General features: G+C 35.9%; 1 protein-coding gene across 2 annotated transcripts in view; it reads right to left on the bottom strand.

Moving 5' to 3' along the window:
• LOC150094342 (uncharacterized) overlaps positions 1-20,430 on the bottom strand; it is a 484,937-nt gene extending 464,507 nt beyond the window's left edge. Inside the window, exon 1 of one of the 2 annotated variants that reach the window (XM_090412362.1) lies at positions 20,295-20,430. In XM_090412362.1, coding sequence (XP_090268488.1) covers positions 20,295-20,427 — 133 coding nt within the window. In that variant the 5' untranslated portion in view covers positions 20,428-20,430. Of the gene's footprint in view, positions 1-6,085; positions 6,103-20,294 lie in introns of those variants that run through there. The other variant, XM_090412363.1, reaches the window with a different exon arrangement.
• Between the last annotated feature and the right edge of the window lie 1,777 nt (positions 20,431-22,207).

The following is a 22,207-nucleotide window of genomic DNA, read 5'->3' as shown; positions in this document are numbered from 1 at the left end:
ACCTCCATTTATGCAATCTATTCAAGTCCTCTTGTAAGGCCATAACTTTGCTTGACTCTGCATTGCGCTCCCTAATTTTGCATCCATATCAGGATGCAGCCATTGGGATGGGTTTAGTTAAACCCAACCCAATATCATAAATTAAAGATACCAAGAAATTGTATACTTGGTTTAATCTTTATCCAAGTGTAAGCAAACAAAGTTTGCACCCGAAGTATTTTCAGGACTGAGGCAACTCGTATATAGAAGTTAATGACTCCACATCACTTGCCTTAGTATCTCATAATGCAAAGCACATATCCTTATGGCTAAGTATAATGCTATGCATTATACTTACCCGTAAGTCTGGCTCCCACTGATGAGACCTCAATAACAGTCAAACTGGTCTGGGTAGTGACTCTTCCCATAATGCATAGCATTATACATACCCATAAGGATATATGCTTTGCATTATGGGCTACTAAGATAAGTGATATGAAGTCATTAGCTTCTATATACAAGTTGCCCCAGTCCTGAAAATACTTAAGGTGCAAACTTTGTTTGCTTACATTTGGATAAAGTATTAAACCAAGTATATAATTTCTTGGTATCTTTAATTTATAGTATAACCAAATAGAAAAACTTCCAACAACCATTACAATATCATTAACATACAAAAACTAAATAACAATTAAGCCCATCATAAATTTAGTTTAATCCTTTATCCAAGTGTGAGCAAACAAAATTTGCACCTCAAAATATCTTCAGGACTGAGGAAAGGTCGTGCATCTGTTGGCTACGAGTAGCCAACAGATGCACGACCTGTATCACTCCTTATCTCAGTATCTCCCACCATGCAAAGCACATCTCCTTGCAGACATGTATAATGCTATGCATTAAGGGAAGGGCCACTACCCAGACCGGTTTTGACCTTTATAGAGGTCTCGTCAGTGGGAGGCAGACCCAGAAGTGGTGACACTAAGGCAAAAGCAATGGAGAGGTCATATTTACCTATATGAGTTGGCAACCGGTGTACCACCTTATTATTAAATTACTCTGGATTCAGAGAAAGATGTTGGAAGTTTATTTTGCACTTGATTGGACTATAATAAATTTAGTTTAATCCTTTACCCAATCCTCAGTCCTGAAAATATCTTCAGGACTGAGGCAAGGTGGTGCATCTGTTGGCAACTCATAGCAACTGGTCTGGGTAGTGGCCCTTCCCTTAATGCATAGTATTATACATGTCTGCAAGGAGATGTGCTTTGCATGGTGGGAGATACTGAGACAAGGAGTGATGAGATCTTGGTCCACCTTTGCTACGAGTTGCCAACAGATGCCTTGCCTCAGTCCTGAAGATATTTTCAGGAACAAACTTTGTTTGCTCACACTTGGATAAAGGATTAAACTAAATTTATTATAGTCTAACCAAGTGCAAAATAAACTTCCAATTAAATGCATCCTCATCAAAATTGATCCCTTCAGGATACTGCACCCCATATACAACTTTTAATACCCATCTAAAAGCCAGTCATTGATCCAACTCAGAAGTGTGTTATCCAAACTCATTTATTTCAATTTATTTAACAGCTTGTCATATGGCAGTCTATCAAAAGCTTTTGCAAAATCTAATTACACCACTGTATATGTATCTCCCTTTAACATGCTGATGATGTTATCAACCCATTTCTGTATCTTACTTCTCACCAATCTCTCTAATACGTCTAGAATCTCTCTTCATCACAACTCCCAATATACAGATTAGCCTATAATTTGAAGCCAAAGCCTTATCACCACCTTTATGCAGTGGAACAATTTAACCTTCTTTCCATTCTCTTGGAACTTGTACTGTTGTAAGACTGTTATTAACCAGACATGCCAATTCCTTGGAACATTCTCTTAAGACACATGGTGATATGTCATCAAATCTTATCACCTTATTGACATCAAGGTTATTGGTTTCCTCAAATACCTCCAGTTCATTCACAATTAAGCCATCCTCTCCTATGTCCTCTACACTTAAGTTCCTCATGACTCCACCCTGATTAGGATGAAACATCCATATAAAATGATCACTGAAGACCTCAACAATGTCTTCTGCAGCAGTTACCATTCTATCATCCATTAATATTATCTTATAAGATCATTCTTTCTTCAACTTGCCACATATCTAAAAAAAACTTCTCTAGGGATTTTCTTTACATGATTTGCCAATTTCTGCTCATACTGCACTTTTGTTTTCCATACTAACTGAGTCACTCTGTCACTCTCCTAGCTTGTTCTTTATACTTTTCATGTAACTGATTATTACCATTATTCATCCTGTACCATCTCCAAAGTACCTTTTCTTCCTGATTTCATGCTTAAGCTCCTCATTCATCCATTTTACACCTACTTTATTCAGCCTTTTGGCCTTTGGAATAAATTCACACATTGATGCTGTTATGAATTTCTTTGTCAAACAGCATTTATTTCCTTACTGCTCACCTCTCATTCTAAACACAACATCATGAAATATAATAAATAACTTTCATCGTGTACATTATATACATTATTATTTCTCTTCATAAATGTCTACTTGTATTTCTTTTCAAGGAATGATATAATCAACAAGTATTAGCAACCTGAAAGAGAGTGTGTTTCAAGAATTTGTTTTGGTTGTTCAACTACTCATTTGAAAGTTTTTGTTCTCTTGATATAAGAAGAAATTTTAAAAATTCCCTCTAAAATTACCCACATTTGCATTAAACATGTTTTTCTGCAAATAAACTACTATCTCATCTAAAAAGAAAAAAATCTAATTTCAAAGCCCTTGCTGCCTTTATAAATAAAAGTATTTACAAAGTGAATTGACTAAATTATCATTTCCTTCATCATTTTGTACATCTACTATTATTTAACTAGAAATAATTGTAGATGTATTCACTAATGTGTCAAAATTTCTGTGGAAATAAGAAAATCAGTATAAGCATTTTCAATATAATAAATATAACCAATTATTAATTGTTTTGCATTAATGGATACCAATGAATCCCAATGTTGTAAATTAATTTCTGCAATCAGGAATAAATAGTAATTCTGATCCAAGCTAATCAATTCCAATTCATTACAAAAAAAGGAAATGATATATCTTTGTGATACTGTGTTCACTAGGTTTATGTTACATTATGTTTAGTTTACATAATAAAAGTTTACCAAATGCATAGAAAAAATGAAGAGACAATTTTTATGCAATTACAATTACTGAAACATTTTCGAAAGGAAGAATAAAAAAAATCCCATTTCCTGGATTAGTAAAAGAAAACAAAAATGTATGTTATAAACTTTGAATTTTATAGTTTAAGCTTTGGAATGAAAAATGTCTCCACCAAATGTAAATTCTGCATCTCATCCTTGCTTGCTTACCAAATTACCTTCACTGCAACAGTGAAATGGTAAGTCTGCAGCTTTGACTGCTCAGGTCCTATAGAGCTACATTTACCCCACTCCTCACAGTCCTCCCCAACTATGCATCATCTGCCAACAGCCCAATCTCAATGGTGACTTTCCCATTTCAGGTACTGCTCCCTAACAACTTGGATAGGCGATTCACTGTCAGGTATCACAACTCACTATTCTATATCTAACTATGTAATGTTAATAACAATCCAATATAGTTATTAACATGTCATGTACCAAATTCTTCATGGACCTTTTCGAAATCTATATATGATGGCATAACTTAAACTAATTTCCTGTTCCACACTCTCAGACAATACAGCTAATATCTCAGACAATATGCTTACCAATCACTTTCCATGCAAAGAACATGCTTCTCAATTCCAGGGATAGCTTTTCATCCTATCCTTGCCCTACTACATTCTATGAAAATTCACTTCCAAATAATGAAGTGTTTTTTATAAGAGAGGAGAGAGAGAGCAAACATGAGAAGGTACCTGGCACAGAGAATGGGTGGCAAGTGGAATGCATTGACTGAGAGTGTCATGAGTGCAGAAACTTTTACTGGGTTTCAGGCAGTTCACTGATCTTTTTCTGTGAAAATGTGAAACCTGTTATGATGAGTCTTTTGATTTCATGGAGATATAAAGTTAATAATAATATTAATCTGGCAACAATCCTTTACCAACTTGTATATCTCAATCATATTCCCCTTCTTCTATTTACTAGCTTGTGCAAATGGCATTTCCCATAATCTTTCTCCATGCTCAACATTTCAGAGGCCTGAAACAACCTTAATCAGTATTCTTCAAGATATCTTCATCTCCTTGAAAACCAGGTTACCAAATCTGTGCACAGTAGTTCATATGCGATTGATCAAGACCTTATGCAAAAGAAACAATATCTCTTTTCTTCTAGTCAGGATCCTTCTCATCATTGCCATAATCTCTTATGATGCACTCACAACTTTAGCAGTATGATCCCTGAACTGCACGTCCTTCTTCACTATCATCCCCAGATGTCTCACCTCTTTAACTTCTCTCAAAATTTTCCCACAAACTGTACACTATGCACATCATCTTGCCAACCAAAAACCTTCAAATGGAAGTACCATTCATCTGCTCACTTGCACAGTCTATTCAGATCTTCTTGTATAGTCACAATGCATGCTCAACTTTGCATCATTTGCAATCAGCTGCATATCTCCTGTTAGATAATCTCTTTTCTTCTAGTCAAGATCCTTTGTATCATTGCTCTAATCTGTTATGATGCACTAACAACTTTAGCAATATGACCACTAAACTCCACATCCTTCTTCAGGTCCCAATATTATTAATATACAAGTTAATAATAATTAGACCCTAGATAACAGTTAAACCCTAACAGCATGCCACTAGTTACTTTCTTTGTTGAATACCACTCTCTCATACACAAGTGCTAACAGCTATCTGACAGCCAATCACCTAATACACTCATTAACTCCAATTTCATTATCAACTAGTGTCATGTGGCCGTTTATCCAAAGCATTTGTAAAATCCAAGTATACCATGGAATATACATTTCTCTTCTGCAATGCATTTGTCACCTTATTGTAATACACAAGTAGAACATTAAAACCATGCTAATCATCAGAGAATACTGCTGTTATCATTCCAATTCTGAATCCTAGTTTTTATTAACTATCACCTTAGCCAAAATTCCAAATACGTACATCGATTTATGTATAATTTGTAACTTCAGTCTTATCATGCTCCTTTTTTTGAGGTGGAACAATTTTACTATCTTCTTTAGGATTCATGTCTTTCACAACTTTTCTTTAATAGGTATGTCAATGTTGCTGCCATTAACTCATTTGGAAATTCCCTAAAGACATGCAATTTGAGTGCTACTGTTTTGCTAACATCGAATTCACTTAATTCCTAATATACCTGCTGTCAACTCACAATCAGTCCCTATATCATGCCTGTCTTTCTAATTCATGGAGGGTTATTTTTTCCTTTTTACTTGATAATGACAGATTTTTTCCCTTGCTTTCTGAAACCAATCTGAAGCAAACATTACTGTACAGAATATTTCAATTTTGTATACAAAAAACTACATGCTACAGATCTTCCTATTAAAAGCAGCTGACTTTACTACAAGTTTCTGTAAGTATCTTCTACAAAATTACAAAAAAAAAATTTCTATTCAGAATGCATATTAGCTTACACCAAAGAATTATATTCTCCAGCTCAGATCCTTGATTAGAAACTCACTGGTAGATAAAAACCTTCAAAAATACTGTAAGGTAACTCAGTAGTAGAAGTCACTGTTCAGTATCTAGAACAGAAATCACTGACTAGTGTAAGTTATAAAATTCACACGCTGAATATCTGTATGAAAAATAAACAGGCATGAATTTTAATAACTAAGCATACTTTTGAAATACTGTCATATGCACAAAACTGGACATTAATAGCAATAGATATCAATTCATTATGATGCATGATATTTTAAATTTTTTATAACAATCATCATTAGAATGTAATTCTACTTGTTAAAGAAGTCTATTTTTAAATGGTTATTAAATATGATTCATATGCAAAGCAAGACAACATTGTTTAAAAGGAAATTAATGAATTTTTTCATGCAGAACTTGAGCATTTTAACAACTATTATAATAATTACACAGTGTCATTCATTCATCTGGCAAATCAATCCAACCTTGGTATCACATGCTGGTCATGCAGATTTCACCCCAAAATCATAAATCATTGCAATATTTCCAATTCTGTGGGCATCTCAATCAGGAAATCAGCATGCATTAAAACTTTATAAATGCTGAAAATAGATATTACAAGGTTAACAATACTGTCAAATATAATATTAGTACCAATAAATGTTGTAATATGAATTTTACTAAAAGTTTGCTAGAATGAGGCCTTTTAGGTTCTTATTTTAGTAATTTATAAACAAAATACAAATTTTACATGTATATTATAAGACAGTTACGAGGGTGGTCTGAAAAGTTCTCAGCCTAACAATGAAAAAAGAAATCTGTCATCATCATTATCATCATCAATTTCCTGCCATGTACCCTCAAGGAGTGTACAGGATATGATAGTACTACATGAAAAATTTACATCATTACTAACTTCCTATCTACAATTTTCCTCCAAATCAGTCTGTTACTTGTCAAGATCAACATTATCAGATCTTCTATTTCTATCGTCGCTTTGTACCGTATCAATCCACCTATATCTTGGTGTTCCTGCCAACCTGGCAAAGAACACTTGTTTTGCTAATCTTTCCTCACTCATTCTGTTTAAGTGACCATACCACCTGAGAGTAGCTCTGCTAATTATTTTTATTTTTCAACATAATCTCTCTTAACCACGCTACCGGCCAAGACGTCTATAGACGTTCACGTTATCATGGATGCGAAGTGCTTATTAAAATTATAATACCATTGTTACAACAATGAAATATAGGATGGATACGAAGCGTATGCGGATGCGTATTTGATCCATAACGGCCGGTAAGGTGGTTAAGACTAATACATTTATTCCAGCGATGCTCCAGCACCATTATCCCATCCCTGTAGGGGTCCTCAGTAAGATCCGCAAAATACTCCTTTACAGCTGCAATCACCTCTTGATTTAAAAAAAAAAAAAAAAACAATGACTAGTGAGGAATTTTAGTTTTAGACAGAAGTCAGAGGGAGCCTAATCTGGGGAATATGGTGGATGTTCCAACAATTCATAGTGCAGATCCATTAATTTTACCATTGCCAAAAGCAGGTGCATTGTCCTGATGAAAGATGATTTTTTCTTCTGAAAACTGGGTCTTTTCTCACAAATTTTTTCGTCTAGTCTGGTTAAAAGATCGGCATAATATTTTATTATTCCGATCTTTTAACCGGTTATTATTTTATCCTTTTCAAGATAATTAATAAACAAAATGCCTTTTAGCATCCCAAACGCCGATGCCATGACCTGTCCTGCTGATGGAACCGACTTTGTCTTCTTTGGCACTGAACAACCAGTTCTGTCCACTGTTTTGACTGTTGTTTGGATTCTGGTGAATCTAAATTTGTAATGGTGAATCCAAGTCTCATCCATAGTAATAAATCAATGCACAAAATCAGTTTTATTCTTGTTAAAATGTTCCAAGCACTGTTCAGAGATTTTCATGCGAGTGCGTTTTTGACCTGCTGTGAGCAAGCAGGGCACCCATCTTGTGCAAAGCTTTTTCATATGCAATTCTTCAGGTGAAATATATTCTTTTGAAATGCATATAGTCTCAGCAATTTCACACACTTTGACTCTCTGGTTATCCAATACTATATCGTGCACTTGATCAATGATTTCTGGTGTTGTTACACTTTTTGGACGTCCTTCACATGGATCATTTTCAAGGCTGGTATGGCCACGTTTAAACTCAGTAGCCCATTTCTTAATTGTTGAAAACGAAGGAGAAGAGTGCCCATAAACTTTTATGAACTTTGAATGAATTTCTTTTGGCATTAAACCTTCTTTTACAAAGAATTTTATAACCGTGCAATACACAATTTTATCCATTTCAAGGGATACAGACAACACTTTTGCTTCAGACAGCTGTATAAAACAAACTACTTGATAGAATGACTTGCAATTTCACATGGATGCTTATGACAGATGTAACAACTTAGAAAAAAAAATCTTGCTGATAGTGTTACCATCTATGGTCGAGGCCGAGAACTTTTCAGACTACCCTCATATTTTACAATTACATGGGTAGCAATGTATCAAATAGGGTTGAAGTATGATAATTCCTCATCTAAAAGGATGGGATTTTGATTGGCATGAATTTTAAAATTACATGATTACAGAGGAGTTAATGAGAGAGAGAGAGAGAGAGAGAGAGAGAGAGATGGAATACAAGATTGAACAGGTAAATGGGGGGGGGGTAGAGTGCAAGAAAGAATTAAGATAGTCTAGGATGTGAGGATAACATTTAGGAAGAGGTGTAATATCAGTGATGAATTACCAAGCAGGGAGAGCATGGAGGAGTCACATCAGAGAGGTGGGGTCAGTGGAGATTGTTACAGAACCAGAAATAAGCTGGTGTTTGCAGAAGTATTTGAAATAAGGGGAATGAAACTGTAGTGTTTCACACAAAAATTGCATGAATGAACAATAAGGAGATGTATGTAGTTGGATGAAAATGATATTATGACAGGAATAGAAGTGTGAAAACAGGCAGGAAGGGAGGGGTGCTGATGATGATAGCAGAGGTGTTGTGCAGCCCATCTAAGGTGGAGATGCAAGGAGCAAACAGTGAGTATGTTTGAAGAAGCATGGTATGAAGTGGAGGTGGACAGGATGAAACATTTAATAGGATTTTGCAATAGATCTGGTAATGTGGAGAGTGGTGAGAAGGAAACATGGGCAAATTGGCCTGGCTAATAAGAAAATGTTGATAATTATGGGTAATTTCAATTCTTGCAACACAGATTGGAATGAAGAGACATCTGGAATTAGAAAGAATGAATTTCTCAAGTGTTTCAGGGAAACTATCTTAGGCAGTATGTTTAAGAAGGTACACGAGGATTGCTAGTAGCTTCCAGAAGATATTTGGCTCTTTCAGACACAGATGTCTTCAGGAAGCTGAATATCTTTAGTGTCACCCTTTAGTACACTGACTGGACCAGTGATTATATTAGTCTCTGCTGGAAAGAGCATAGATTAGTACCAGTTTTATGATCCATTTTACACCTACCTTATTCAGCCTTTTGATGTTCAGAATACATTTACATATTGATGCTATTATGCATTCTTTGTCAGTTCCCAAGTATCATTTATGTCCTTAATCAAGGATTGAGAGTTTTAGATCTGATCATTTCATCTGAGGATGTAATTTTGAGTAGGGTTTCACACTTTCCTCCAGTTTTGGTGAGAGTGATCATGAAGTGATCACATGGGTTGTGACTTGCTGTATGAAACCTTCAGTGAGGAAAGGATATATGTGGAAATACAAGACTGATTATCACAAGATTAGTAGACATCTTGGAGCTATAGCATGAGGAGTAAAGCAGCAAGATGTCTACTAAGCTTGTGATAATCAGTTTTGTATTTCCACATATATCCTTTCCTCACTGAAGGTTTCATACAGCAAGTCACAACCCATGTGATCACTTCATGATCACTCTCACCAAAACTGGAGGAAAGTGTGAAACCCTACTCAAAATTACATCCTCAGATGAAATGATCAGATCTAAAACTCTCAATCCTTGATGTGCCTTCCTTTACATACTGCCTGTCTCTTGAGAAATTCATTTTCCTTATTCCCAAATGCTATCTCTTCATTCCAATCTATACTGCTATAATTAAAATCACCCTTTCCTTGTTCACCCACAGAAGTTGCTTATACATTTCTTTATCATCACCCTCCACATTCCTTGGCCTTAATATCTCTTCCCATCAACCTCCACCTCACATCCTCAAAACCACTATCACTATTTTCCTCTTTCATGTTATTTTGTTATTACCTTATGTGGTAATAACAAAATTCCCCTGCTGTCATCATCAGCACTCCCCTCTTTCATCTTGTCCTTTCTATCCTCATGAAAAACAAGGCAGGAAGGGCACTGACAACCTTTTCCACTATACCGTTATCTTTCAATTTCCTCAATATCTTCCTGATATCCACCCTTACATTTTCCTTATGTCCACTTAAATCATTTGTTCCCACAACCATTGCTAATTCTTTTGCTAATTTCCTTGTATCCTCCCAGTTCTATTCCTGTTAGGATATCATATTTATTCAATCATGTTTTACTTATTTCAACAATTTTAGGGTAAACAAATTCAATAAGTGAAACAATTTCATCTCTCTTATTTCTGATACTCCTGGCATTTGTAAAAAAAACAAAGCAGTTCACTTTTAGTTCTATAACCAGTCCAACCTGAGCCACTTGCTGGTTGTGCTTTTCTCACCACATGTCCTTTCCCAATCACCTTTATTACCACTTATATCTACCGAGTCTCAAATACCTCACTCGCATCCACATATATTCCATTTCTATGCTGATCATCCTCATACATACATTCACTACTACTCCTATCATCTCCTTTTCCTATGGCATGTCTCTCTGTCCAGCTGGGCTCTTTCTCTCTCCTGTTTCATTGTCCCTCTTACATTCCCATTCTCTCTTCATCTCTCGCACTACTACTATTTCCACTGCAAAGCACTTCAGTCTTTTCAATACCACTCTCCTGATCTTTCACCTCACCTCTTACTCCAGATCTCTTGCTTACATCACACACTGCACTTCCATCTAACAAGAGTTTCCAGTTCACTCACTCCAAAGCCATTTAAATGCAATCCGTCATGTATGTTTATTCTTCCCTCAAATACATGCCATACATCCACAAACTGCATTCCCTTCTTCTCATACAGCTCTGCAAGCATACTATTTATGATTCGGATCTCCGTCTCTACTCATCACTGTCATACCTCAGCAACACACTGACAACCTTTCCCACTATACCTTTCACTTTCCTCAATAACTTCCTGATATCCACCCTTACATTTTCCTTATGTCCACTTAAATCATTTGTTCCCATAACCACTGCTAATTCTTTTGCTAATTTCCTTCTCTTGTTTTGATAAAGAGCCTCCATAGCTCAGTCAGTATAGACGAAGCCTTTTGGTCAGAAAGACCTGGGTTCGATTCCCATCAGTGACATGAGGAACCTTTATCTGGTCTCTTTCAACTAAAGTGAGTTAGCCAGTCTCATACGGAGGTAGGGATTTTTTCACCCAGAAACTCAGGTTTTTTTGTCTGCCAGAAGAGGCAAACCATCCCCGTGAACACACATGGATTACAGTCATGAATACGTCCCAGCCATAAACTGGTCCTGAGCTCGGATAAAATTGGGGGGTTGGGGAAAGCAATGGTGAACTACCATGTGAAAATCTCACTAGGAATACTTTGTGGGCAATACCTACAAAGTCACATACAGTGGGAAACAACTGAAAGGAAAAAATCAGAACATATTTTGATAAGATTTTTATTTTGTCATCATGCAATTGTAAATCCCCCCACACACACACAGACACAAAGCAAATCGGGGCCACTAGTTGCCACTCTCCGGCACTTAAAAATTTGTTCTTATTGACTTTATTCTGAATGTTCTGAGAGTAAGTAATTTGGCATACTCCAATGCTTCTATATGCAACTCCTGTTCTTTTCTAAGTTATTCCTTTTCTGAAAGGAATGTTTGTACACAGACAACGTATTTAGTACTGTGGATAGACCAAATGTTGGGTAATCTCAAACTTTACAGTGTATGCTAAACGTGGTACTTTTTTTAATTTTCACACTATTCAAGACCTTCAATATACAGGATGATAATCACAACAAGCAATCTAAGTCATCTACCAATTTATTTATTTATTTATTTGGCAGAAATTAAGAAAGAAATTAGCAATCTAATATTTTAACATTCCTGGTGAGGGGCATGAAAGTTAAGGGAAAAAAAGTAGATAATCATGTCATGACAAAGATTAGTAAGGGGAAAAAGAGATCAAATAATGCCATGGTAAAGAAAGATATAGGAAAAAGGAGTTATGGTGATGGGGACTATAGGGTTTAAGTTGAATGGCATTGTTGAGCATATATATATTTTATATGGCACAAAAAGAATAAAAAGCAGTAAAGATGATGCACAAACACTGTCACACTTAATAAGCAGAACATTTCAATTTGTCAAACTGCACATGATAGATGTAGATGAATTAGTTGCTAATTTTGCAGCAAATGGAATTTCTATTAATACTATTGTAAAGAGCAATTTTATTTGAGAATGCTTTTCTCAAAGAGGTTTGCAGTTACCAAAAAATCTATCTGTTATGGCATTAATATATAATTATTATGAAAAAAATATGGCAAGTATAACACTGAAAGACTTTTAGCTTTAAATATAAAAATAAGTAAATGAGCATATGCTCCTTCACAAGGAAGGTTCATTAAAACTAAATCTTGGTAAAATAATAATTCATGGTATATCTGTTCTGCAGAAAAGGTCAATTCTTCAGTTAAAATCAAATGCAGGTATCCCTCGATTAACGTGGTTAATTAATCCCTCGATGTTACCACGTATATCAAAATCGCATTAATCAATGATAAAAATTACAATTCATCCATGATCGAATACTGTATTAATAATTCGTAGGAGGCTGCGTAGGAGAAATGACGTCATCATGCTCACGCCATGAGGTTTGCATGTTTTTGCGTGGTAAATGTAACCCTGTGGAGCTTCTGGTGGTAAAAACTGCAGCGAAGGTCACGGGGGTAAGGTGGTACAACATCAGGGCAACTCCTTGCAAAGGTGGAGCAGGCTACCAACACTCCTATCTCAGTATCTCCCATAATGCAAAACACATCTCCTTGTGGATATGTCTAATGTTATGCATTAAGGGAAGGGCCACTACCCAGACTAGTTTCGATCTTTATTGAGGTCTCTTCAGTGGGAGCCAGGCCCAAGTGGAGATACCAGTCAGAAGCATTAGCAAGGTCATCTCTACCTATAGGAGTTGCCAATTGGTGTGCCACCTTTTTAAAAAGGTAAAAAGTAGAGTGATGTGGGCAAATATCAGAATGGGGAATTGGACAATGAGACTTGTTTGTGCCTATGGTCCAACAGAAGGTTCTACTAAGGTAGAAGTGGAGGAATTTTTTGATGCTTTAGAAAAAGCAACTGACACAATGAAAACGGAAAAGTTGGTCCTTGTTAGGGATCTAAACAGCAGAGTAGGAAATGATTGTCAGACATCTGACATTCCCTGGTGCAGGACACCTGAGTGTATAGAGGATTTGAAATTGGAAGCGATCACTATTTAGTCTTGAGCAGGATAAAATTGTATTTCATATTGAATTTCATAGGAAAAGAAGGAGTAGCCATAGTATTCAACACAAAATACGAGGCTAATCTTCTTGAATGGCAGGCAGTCTCAAGTAGAGTGATGTGGGCAAATATCAGAATGGGGAATTGGACAATGAGACTTATTTGTGCCTATGGTCCCACAGAAGGTTTATTAAGGTAGAAGTGGAGGAATTTTTTGATGCTTTAGAAAAAGCAACTGACACAATGAAAAAGGAAAAGTTGGGCCTTGTTGGGGATCTAAATAGCAGAGTAGGAAATGATTGTCAGACATCTGACATTTCCTGGTGCAGGACACCAGGGTGTATAGAGGATTTGAAATTGGAAGCGATCACTATTTAGTCTTGAGCAGGATAAAACTGAATTTCATATTGAAAAGAATAACATGTAAGAAAGTTTTAAAGTGAAAAAAAGTTGTGCAGCTCTCAGATGTGAACTGTAGACTAAAATACACAAAGATTATTGAAGAAAAAATGAAACAGTTTGAGAACAGGAACCAAACCTTGGAGATTCAGTGACAAGCCTTGAAGAAAACCCTGATTGATTCAGTCAGAGAGGCATGTGGTGAGGTTGTGTGCAAGGATAGAAAAATCAGAACTCCATGATGGATACAGGAAGTTAAAGAGGCAGTGAAGCAAAAGAAAAAAGCATATCAAAAGTTCCTGGCAAATAAGTCAGCATTTCCTCTTACAGAATACAGAGACAAATGTAAGAAAGCGAAACAATGTGTGAAACTAGCTAAACAAAAGTCATGGGAGGACTTTGGCAAGAACATAGAAAATAAATATCAAAAAGGTGGTAAAATATTCTGGAGGTTGTTGAAGAAGCTTAAGAATGGAGGATAGAGTGTTGTAAAAGGAGTTAGAGATGATAAAGGTGACATGAAAACAGGAGAAAAAGATATTGAAGTATGGAGTAATTACTTCGAAACATTGGTAAATGAAACAAGCAATGATAGCACAGTAAAAAACACTCAACAGGCATACAGTCAGGAATACATATCCATACTTGAAGTCGAAAAACCATCAAAGGCTTGAAATGTGGAAAGGAAGCAGGAGTAGATGATATTTGACCAGAAATGCTGAAATATGGTGGTATAAAAGTCTTACAGTGGCTGCACTGCATAGTTCAGAAAACCTGGACAGAGGGACGAATTCCCGATGATTTGAGTAGAGCTCTAATAGTACCCATATATAAAAAGGGTAATAAAACTGAATGTGAGAATTACAGAGGTATTTCCCTACTGAGTGTTCCTGGCAAGATCTATGCAAGTATACTTGAGAAATGGTTGAGAAGAATTGTGGAAGAAAAGCTTGGTGAAGAACAAGCTGGATTCAGGCCAAATAGAGGCTGTTAGGATCAGATCTTCACTTTACGACAAATAGACAAGAAAGCATAGGAATATAACAAACATCTGTATTTAAGTTTTGTCGATTTGGAAAAGGCATATGACAAGGTGCCAAGAGAGAAGCTATTCAATATGCTACAGTTATATGGTGTCAATGGGGCATTATATCAAGCAATACTTAGTCTTTATTTGAGTTGTAAGTCAGCAGTTAGAATTGAAGGAAGTACAGGAAGATGGTTTAATGTTAAATCTGGTGTGAGACAAGGATGTACATTATTCCCTCTGTTATTCATTATCTATATGGATCACATTATGAAGGAAAGTGGTATTAAACATGATATCAAAATTGGAGATGTTAATGTCAGCTCTTTGCTTTATGCAGATGATGTTATACTTCTAAATAAATCTGCTACAAGTCTGCAAGATTCTCTGACTAAATTGGATAGCTGTTGTAATAGATATGGTATGAACATCAGCAATAAAAAGACAAAGACAATGAAAATAGGCAGAATCATTGAAAATGTCAACTGTGTTGTGAATGGAGAATCTGTGGAACAAGTAAAACATTTCAGCTACTTAGGCACGATTTTTACTGAAGATGGTAAATTAAATATAGAAATAGACAACAGAATCAGCAAAGCTGGTATGGTGGGAAGTCATTGAATACGATGATGATATTTCTATCATCTAAGAACTTTGTTCAATCCACCTATATCTTGGTCTTCCTATGGCTCGTTTTCCTGCAAACTTAGCAGAGAACACTTGTTTTGCTAATCTTTCCTCGCCCATTCTGTTTAATGACCATACCACCTAAGATTAGCTCTGCTGCTAACGCATTCCTAGATGTTGACAATGTCAAGTTCTTTCCAAATATCCTCGTTTTTAATATGATATTGCCATTGATGCCATCTGTTCACGCCTATAATCTTTCTTAGGACTCTCATATCTGCGGTCTCTAGTCTTTGGTCAAGTGTTTTACTTCTGACCCAGCTCTCTGATCCATAGGTTAAAACTGGTTTGAACACTGTCTTGTATACAGATAATTTAGTGTTCTGACTACTTTCTCTCTTATTCCATATGAATTTATTCAATTGACTTCCTGCCATACCAGCTTTCTTGATTCTGTTGTCTATTTCCATATTTAATTTACCACCTTCATTAAAAATCATGGCTAAGTAGCTGAAATATTTTACTTGTTCCACAGGTTCTCCATTTCCGACGCAGTTGACATTTTCAACGATTCTGTCTATTTTCATTGTCTTTGTCTTTTTATTGCTGACCTTCATACCATATCTATTACAACAGTTATTCAATTTAGTCAGGGAATCTTGCAGACTTGTAGCGGATTTATTTAGAAGTATAACATCGTCCACATAAAGCAAAGAGCTGACATTAATATCTCCAATTTTGATATCATGTTTAATACCACTTTCCTTCATAATGTGATCCATATAGATAATGAATAACACAGGGGATAACGTACATCCTTGTCTCACACCAGATTTAACATTAAACCATCTTCCTGTACTTCCTTCAATTCTAACTGCTGACTTACAACTCAAATAAAGACTAAGTATTGCTTGATATAATGCCCCATTGACACCACATAACTGTAGCATATTGAATAGCTTCTCTCTTTTCACCTTGTCATATGCCTTTTCCAGATTGACAAAACTTAAATACAGATGTTTGTTATATTCCCATGCTTTCTCGACTATTTGTTGTAAAGTGAAGATCTGATCCTGACAGCCTCTATTTGGCCTGAATCCAGCTTGTTCTTCACCCAGCTTTTCTTCCACAATTCTTCTCAACCATTTCTCAAGTATACTTGCATAGATCTTGCCAGGAACTCAGTAGGGAAATACCTCTGTAATTCTCACATTCAGTTTTATTTCTCTTTTTATATATGGATACTATTAGAGCTCTACTCCATCATTGGGAATTCATCCATCTGTCCAAGCTTTCTGAACTATGCAGTGCAGCCACTGTAAGATTTTTATACTACCATACTTCAACATTTCTGATCGAATATCATCTACTCCTTCTGCCTTTCCACATTTCAAGCCTTTGATGGCTTTTTCTACTTCAATTATGGATATGTATTCCTGACTGTATGCCTGTTGATTGTTTTTTGCCACTTTACTATCACTGCTTATTTCATTTAGCAATTTTTCGAAGTAGTTACTCCATACTTCAAGGATAACTTTTTCTCCCGTTTTCATGTCACCTTTATCATCTCTAACTCCTTTTACCGCACTCTTTCCTCCATTTCTAAGCTTCTTCAACAACCTCTGGAATATTTTACCACCTTCTTGATATTTATTTTCTATGTTCTTGCCAAAGTCCTCCCATGACTTTTGTTTAGCTAGTTTTACATAGTGTTTAGCTTTCTTACATTTGCCTCTGTATTCTCTAAGAGAACAAGCTGACTTATTTGCCAGGAACTTCTGCAGCAAAAATCATCAAAATTAGCAAAAAACAGTGCAGAATATTACTCATAACATAAGAATGCACAGCTACTCATGAACTCCAAGCTATACACTGAATTGTGTAAGAATATTTATATTCACATTTTGTACATATGTGTCAGATCAGCTGCGAACTCCGCCGGGTGAAAGGCGCGTTAATCAAAACTCTTGCCACGTATATCAAGGGATTGCCGCAATTAATTTCGCCGCATTAATCAAATCTCACGTTAAGCAAGGGATACCTGTATATATATAGACATGATTAAAGCCCCTGAATATTTGTTTTGAAACAGATTTAATTGCGAATCCTACTGATGGTAGTGCTACAATTATTGTTAACCACAGAATTCCAATTAATGTGATAAGTGGCAAAATTCAAAATGGGGAAATAGATAATGTAACTTACTTTTGATTATGGTCGCAGAAAAGACTCTTCTAAAGAAGAAGTGGGGGATTTTTGTAGTCACTAGAACAGGCAGCTGACATAAAGAAAATGGAAAAAGTGGTCCTTGTTGAAGATCAGAACAGTAGAGTAGGAAATGAATCTCAGCAGAACATTTTAAGAAAAATGTTCTGCTGAAATAACATTATAAGAACATTTTAGGAAAATTTGGATAAAAAAAGGACAAAGTTAATAATAACAGTAAGTATTACTGAACCTCTTCTCAGGACATTTTCTAGTCATTACTATGTTTCAACATAAAACTGACTATGTCATTTGATAGTGATATCATCATGCTGGTTCAAGACACAAGCGTGTACAGAGGATTTGAAATTGGAAGTGGCCATTACTTAGTACTAGAAAGAAGAACAGTATGTAAGAAAATTTTAAAATGAATTAAAGTTGATCAGCTTTTACAGGTAAAACAAACATTATTGAAGAAAAATTGAAACAGATCGAAAACAAGAACTAAACCTAGGAGCTTAAGTGACAAAATCTGAAGAAGACATTGACTGTCTTCTTCAAATCCCCTGCTCTTGAGGCTTATGTTATTATCATACTGGTTATTCTGCACAAATTCATCTTGAAAAACACAGAATATATTTCATTTAAAGATCCCAATAAATCTGGTTTAGCAACCTAAGCATTATCTAAAAAACATAGGATTCACTGGAACAAAATCAAAGTATTACATAAAAGTTATTTTCTTCTGGAAAGATGGTACAAAGAAAGCTGGGAAGCACACATTCACAATCCAAACCTTAACAAAAACCACCATTTTTGTTAAGGTTTGGATTATACTAACTCAACAACTGACTAATTGGCTTCAGGTTGGAAAGGGAGTTAGGCAAAGATGGTTACTTTCTCCTCACTTGTTCAGTATATATGCTGAGGACATCATTTGTGATGCATTGAATGAGCTCACGACAGGAATGAGGATAGGTGGTAGACTGATCAGTAATCTGAGGTAAGCTGATGATATCATACTCCTCTGTAATGACAAGGAAAAACTAGGACAAATTCTTGATAAAGTTAACAAGATCAGTAATAACAGAGGACTTCAACTCAATCCTAGCAAGACAAAGATTATGGTTCTCAAAGGAAATACAAACAGGGAAGCTCTTGAGAAACAAGTATACCTTAATGGAGAAAGAATTGAGGAAGTCAGCAGTTCGAGTACCTGGGATCCATTATTAATGCTTAAAATTGCTGTTCGGAAGACATCAGAAAAGGATTAGGAATGGCTAAAACAACTGTCAGAGACTTGTCTAAAATCTGGAAGGATGGATCTATCTCCAAGGAAACAAAGTTGAGGATTTTGGATGCAGTTGCTTTTCCAACAGTGACTTATGCATATGAGACTTGGAACCTAAAGAAAGCAGATCAGAAAATGATAGCTGCTTTTGAAATGTGATGTTACAGAAGGCTGTTGAGGATATCATATACTAAAAGGCATACAAATGAATGGGTGTTAGAAAAGATCAGTAGAACTTTAAGGATACTGACAGAAGAAAGTTAAAATATTTTGGACACATTGAAAGGATGGAAAGAGGACTTCTCAGAACAGTAATAGAAGGTAAAGTTCCTGGAAGAAGAGGAAGGGGTAGAATGTCAATGTGATGGATGGTGTGTGTGTGTGTGTGTGTGTGTGTGGAGTGACTATCTTCAGAGAGTGTTGAAGTCTCCAGAAAAGCATATAACAGGACCAGATGGCAAGGACTATCACCAAGCATTGGAATGACCATACAGCATTTGTGGATGCCCAATGAACACATGATGATATACTAATACCATTCATGTGTTCAATAAATTGTAATTAATTAATTGTTTATATTTAAAAATATTTCATTAACTAAATTATTTTATTGTAATTATTTTTAGATATCTATCAATTTTCTGTGTGTTTTCCTAGTATAACACGGTCAACATAAACAGCATTTCTAACTTCTGTTGCCAAGAGCTGCACATTGTGTGAGAGAGAGAGAGATCAATTGGCATCACACACACAATGTGCAGCTCTTGGCAACAGAAGTTAGAAATGCTGTTTATGTTGAGCATGTTATACTAGGAAAACACACAGAAAATTGCATACTAATTACTTCACTTATGTAGTTTTTATGCCACAAGAAGTTTCTGCATTGAGCTTACCTTGCTTCATGTTGACAGTTTGTTCTTTTGGAGCATTTTAAACCATAACATCTCTGGCATAGGTATGTGGATAATGTTTTTTGTAAGCAGCCATATGGATTCCTCCCTTATGCAAAACATCAGCAAAATTAAATAACTATTATATCAGTTGCTAAATATCTCCATTAGTTTTATGTAATGGCCGGCCGAGTGGTAAGCATATCCGCTCTCCAGCCAAAAGGCTGCGGGTTCGAATCCCGCTGTGGGCATGGATGTTTGTGATTTGTGACTAGTGGTGGTGGTTGACAGTAGATGGCATTGGAGTGGGTGCGGTTCGTTGTAGTTGGTGGATTGAGTGGTGGAGACAGAGAGTCGTAGAGTAGGTGCCCTCCCTCGATGAGTCTTTGGACTCCCTGGAGGTGTCATGTAATAATAATCAGCATCGCAGCAAATAAACTATAAAAATACTATAGTTTATATTAATTGTATTCTACTTCATAATATGTTGCACAGTAATGAATTTTTAAACTGATAAAATAGCAGAATAGTTAATGAAAATAATCACTATTAAGCCTAAAGCACTCACAAAAGAGAACTGCTACATATTCTGTTTCATCAATGATATTCTGTAGTACTTTAGCATTTACTTCTTCAATAGCATCAGGCAATTCTATTGATTCAATGTCAGTCAACCATGCTAAAACACTATCTTCTTTCATTAAGTCACCTGAAAAGTAATTTAATATACAATTAAAATGTTCATAATTTTTAAATATACATTCTGTAATGATGGCAGAGTACTATAAACCGTTTTTCAGATGGCATGAATTAGAATGCATTACAATCTGTAGTATCTAATGAGGCTTAAACTTTTAAGTCTAAAATTATGGTGAAAATTATGATTATACACCCTCTGTCCAAAAAGAAACTGAACCTTTCAAAAATAGAAGACACTAGTGGCGCCACCTGTTGTATCTTGCCATACTTGGTTGTACCATTTCCAAATTACTGGCACCTGTCCTCCTTGTCCCAAATATCTGTCTGAGGTCAAATTGGCTTAAGCTGCTATGTTTCTCCATTACTAACGAACATTTACATACAGAGAATAGGTTTGTCCATTTATAGTAGCCACATGTGATATTGATATCACATGGTACTTCATTATCATGAAGTACCACATGATATGTAAATCGGGGATGTTCCTAATGCAAAGCTAACTCGTATATTTATTATTATTACATTCTCGATGGAGTCAGCAGACCCAATGTGGGAGGTTCATTCAACTGACAACAAATCTATTATGTCGAATCTTAAAATCCTTAACACTCCCTGCATTAACAACATATTCCTGTAATACATTCCATTCACTAACAATGCTCTATATAAAAAATCTACTCCCCACACCCCTCTTCACACACTCTTATGCAACTTCTGGGGATGACCGCTGGTTCTTCTCCCTTGCCTTCTACTCTTATAATCCTCTGGATTAATCCAATAAAATACAGCTTTCTCTATACATATTAGCATGTTTCCTGTGATTTTATTACATTATAATATTATATAATATGTATATCACATGAATGTACATATGTGTATATAATGGTAATGCATTACATAACTTTTTGTAACTTTATGCATATCGTAACCTGGATGAGCTGTTGCTCTTAGGTTACACATATGATTGTCAAAATTTTGTACTAGAATATGAAGCTTACAATAAAAAAAAATTGAATAAAAAATAAATAAATTCCCTCACTAATTTAAAACGTCTCTATCATATTTCTATTCCTCCTATTCAAGAAGGTTGTCTGGAGTGGAGTCCTATTTGCTGTGCTGCACCATGTTGATTGCCAAGTTTGTGGCATAAATAGCATGAAGCCCTATCTCCTGGTTGCATGGTTAGTTTCAACAGGTTAGTGGAGATAGTGTTATGGTCTGAGAGCAGTTTTCTGGCATGCCCTAGGTCCATTGGTTATCATCCCGCAAACACTGAATGGTGAACATTACAGGGACCTGTTAGCTGACCATCTCCATTTCAACATTACAATGCACCTTGCCATTGGGCTCATACAACTACTGAGTGCGTAGAGGAATACGATGACGAATTCACCACTTTGCATTGCCTTGGCCCCCAAACTCCCCTGACTGTAACCCAATTGAACATGTGTGGGATATGCTAGAACAGGGTGTGAGAACTGCTGATCCTCCTTCATGGAATGAGCATGAACTTATAGAGTTGCTGCATTGGACATGGGTCAAGTTACAAATGTGCAATCTGTTTCTAGGCATCTGCGAGCCATGATTGCACATAGAGGTGGACCATCATGTTATTAGGTGGGCATTCCTAATGCAAAACTAACATAAACAAACTATAACTGCTCAAGAACAGAACTCCATGGCACTTCATTTTTCATTCTTTTCTTATGTTGCTGTTGATTGCATCACATTCTTTGATTTTGTTTTTCTTTCCCTGTTCTTGAAGCAAAAAAGGAAGTCAGA

This window comes from Typopeltis vanoorti, chromosome 22 (assembly GCF_054136105.1).
Source record: "Typopeltis vanoorti isolate ZY-2024b chromosome 22, IOZ_Tvanoo_1.0, whole genome shotgun sequence".
In the NCBI taxonomy this organism is placed as follows: Eukaryota; Metazoa; Arthropoda; class Arachnida; order Uropygi; family Thelyphonidae; genus Typopeltis; species Typopeltis vanoorti.
This window is presented reverse-complemented; position numbering and strand designations above follow the sequence as displayed.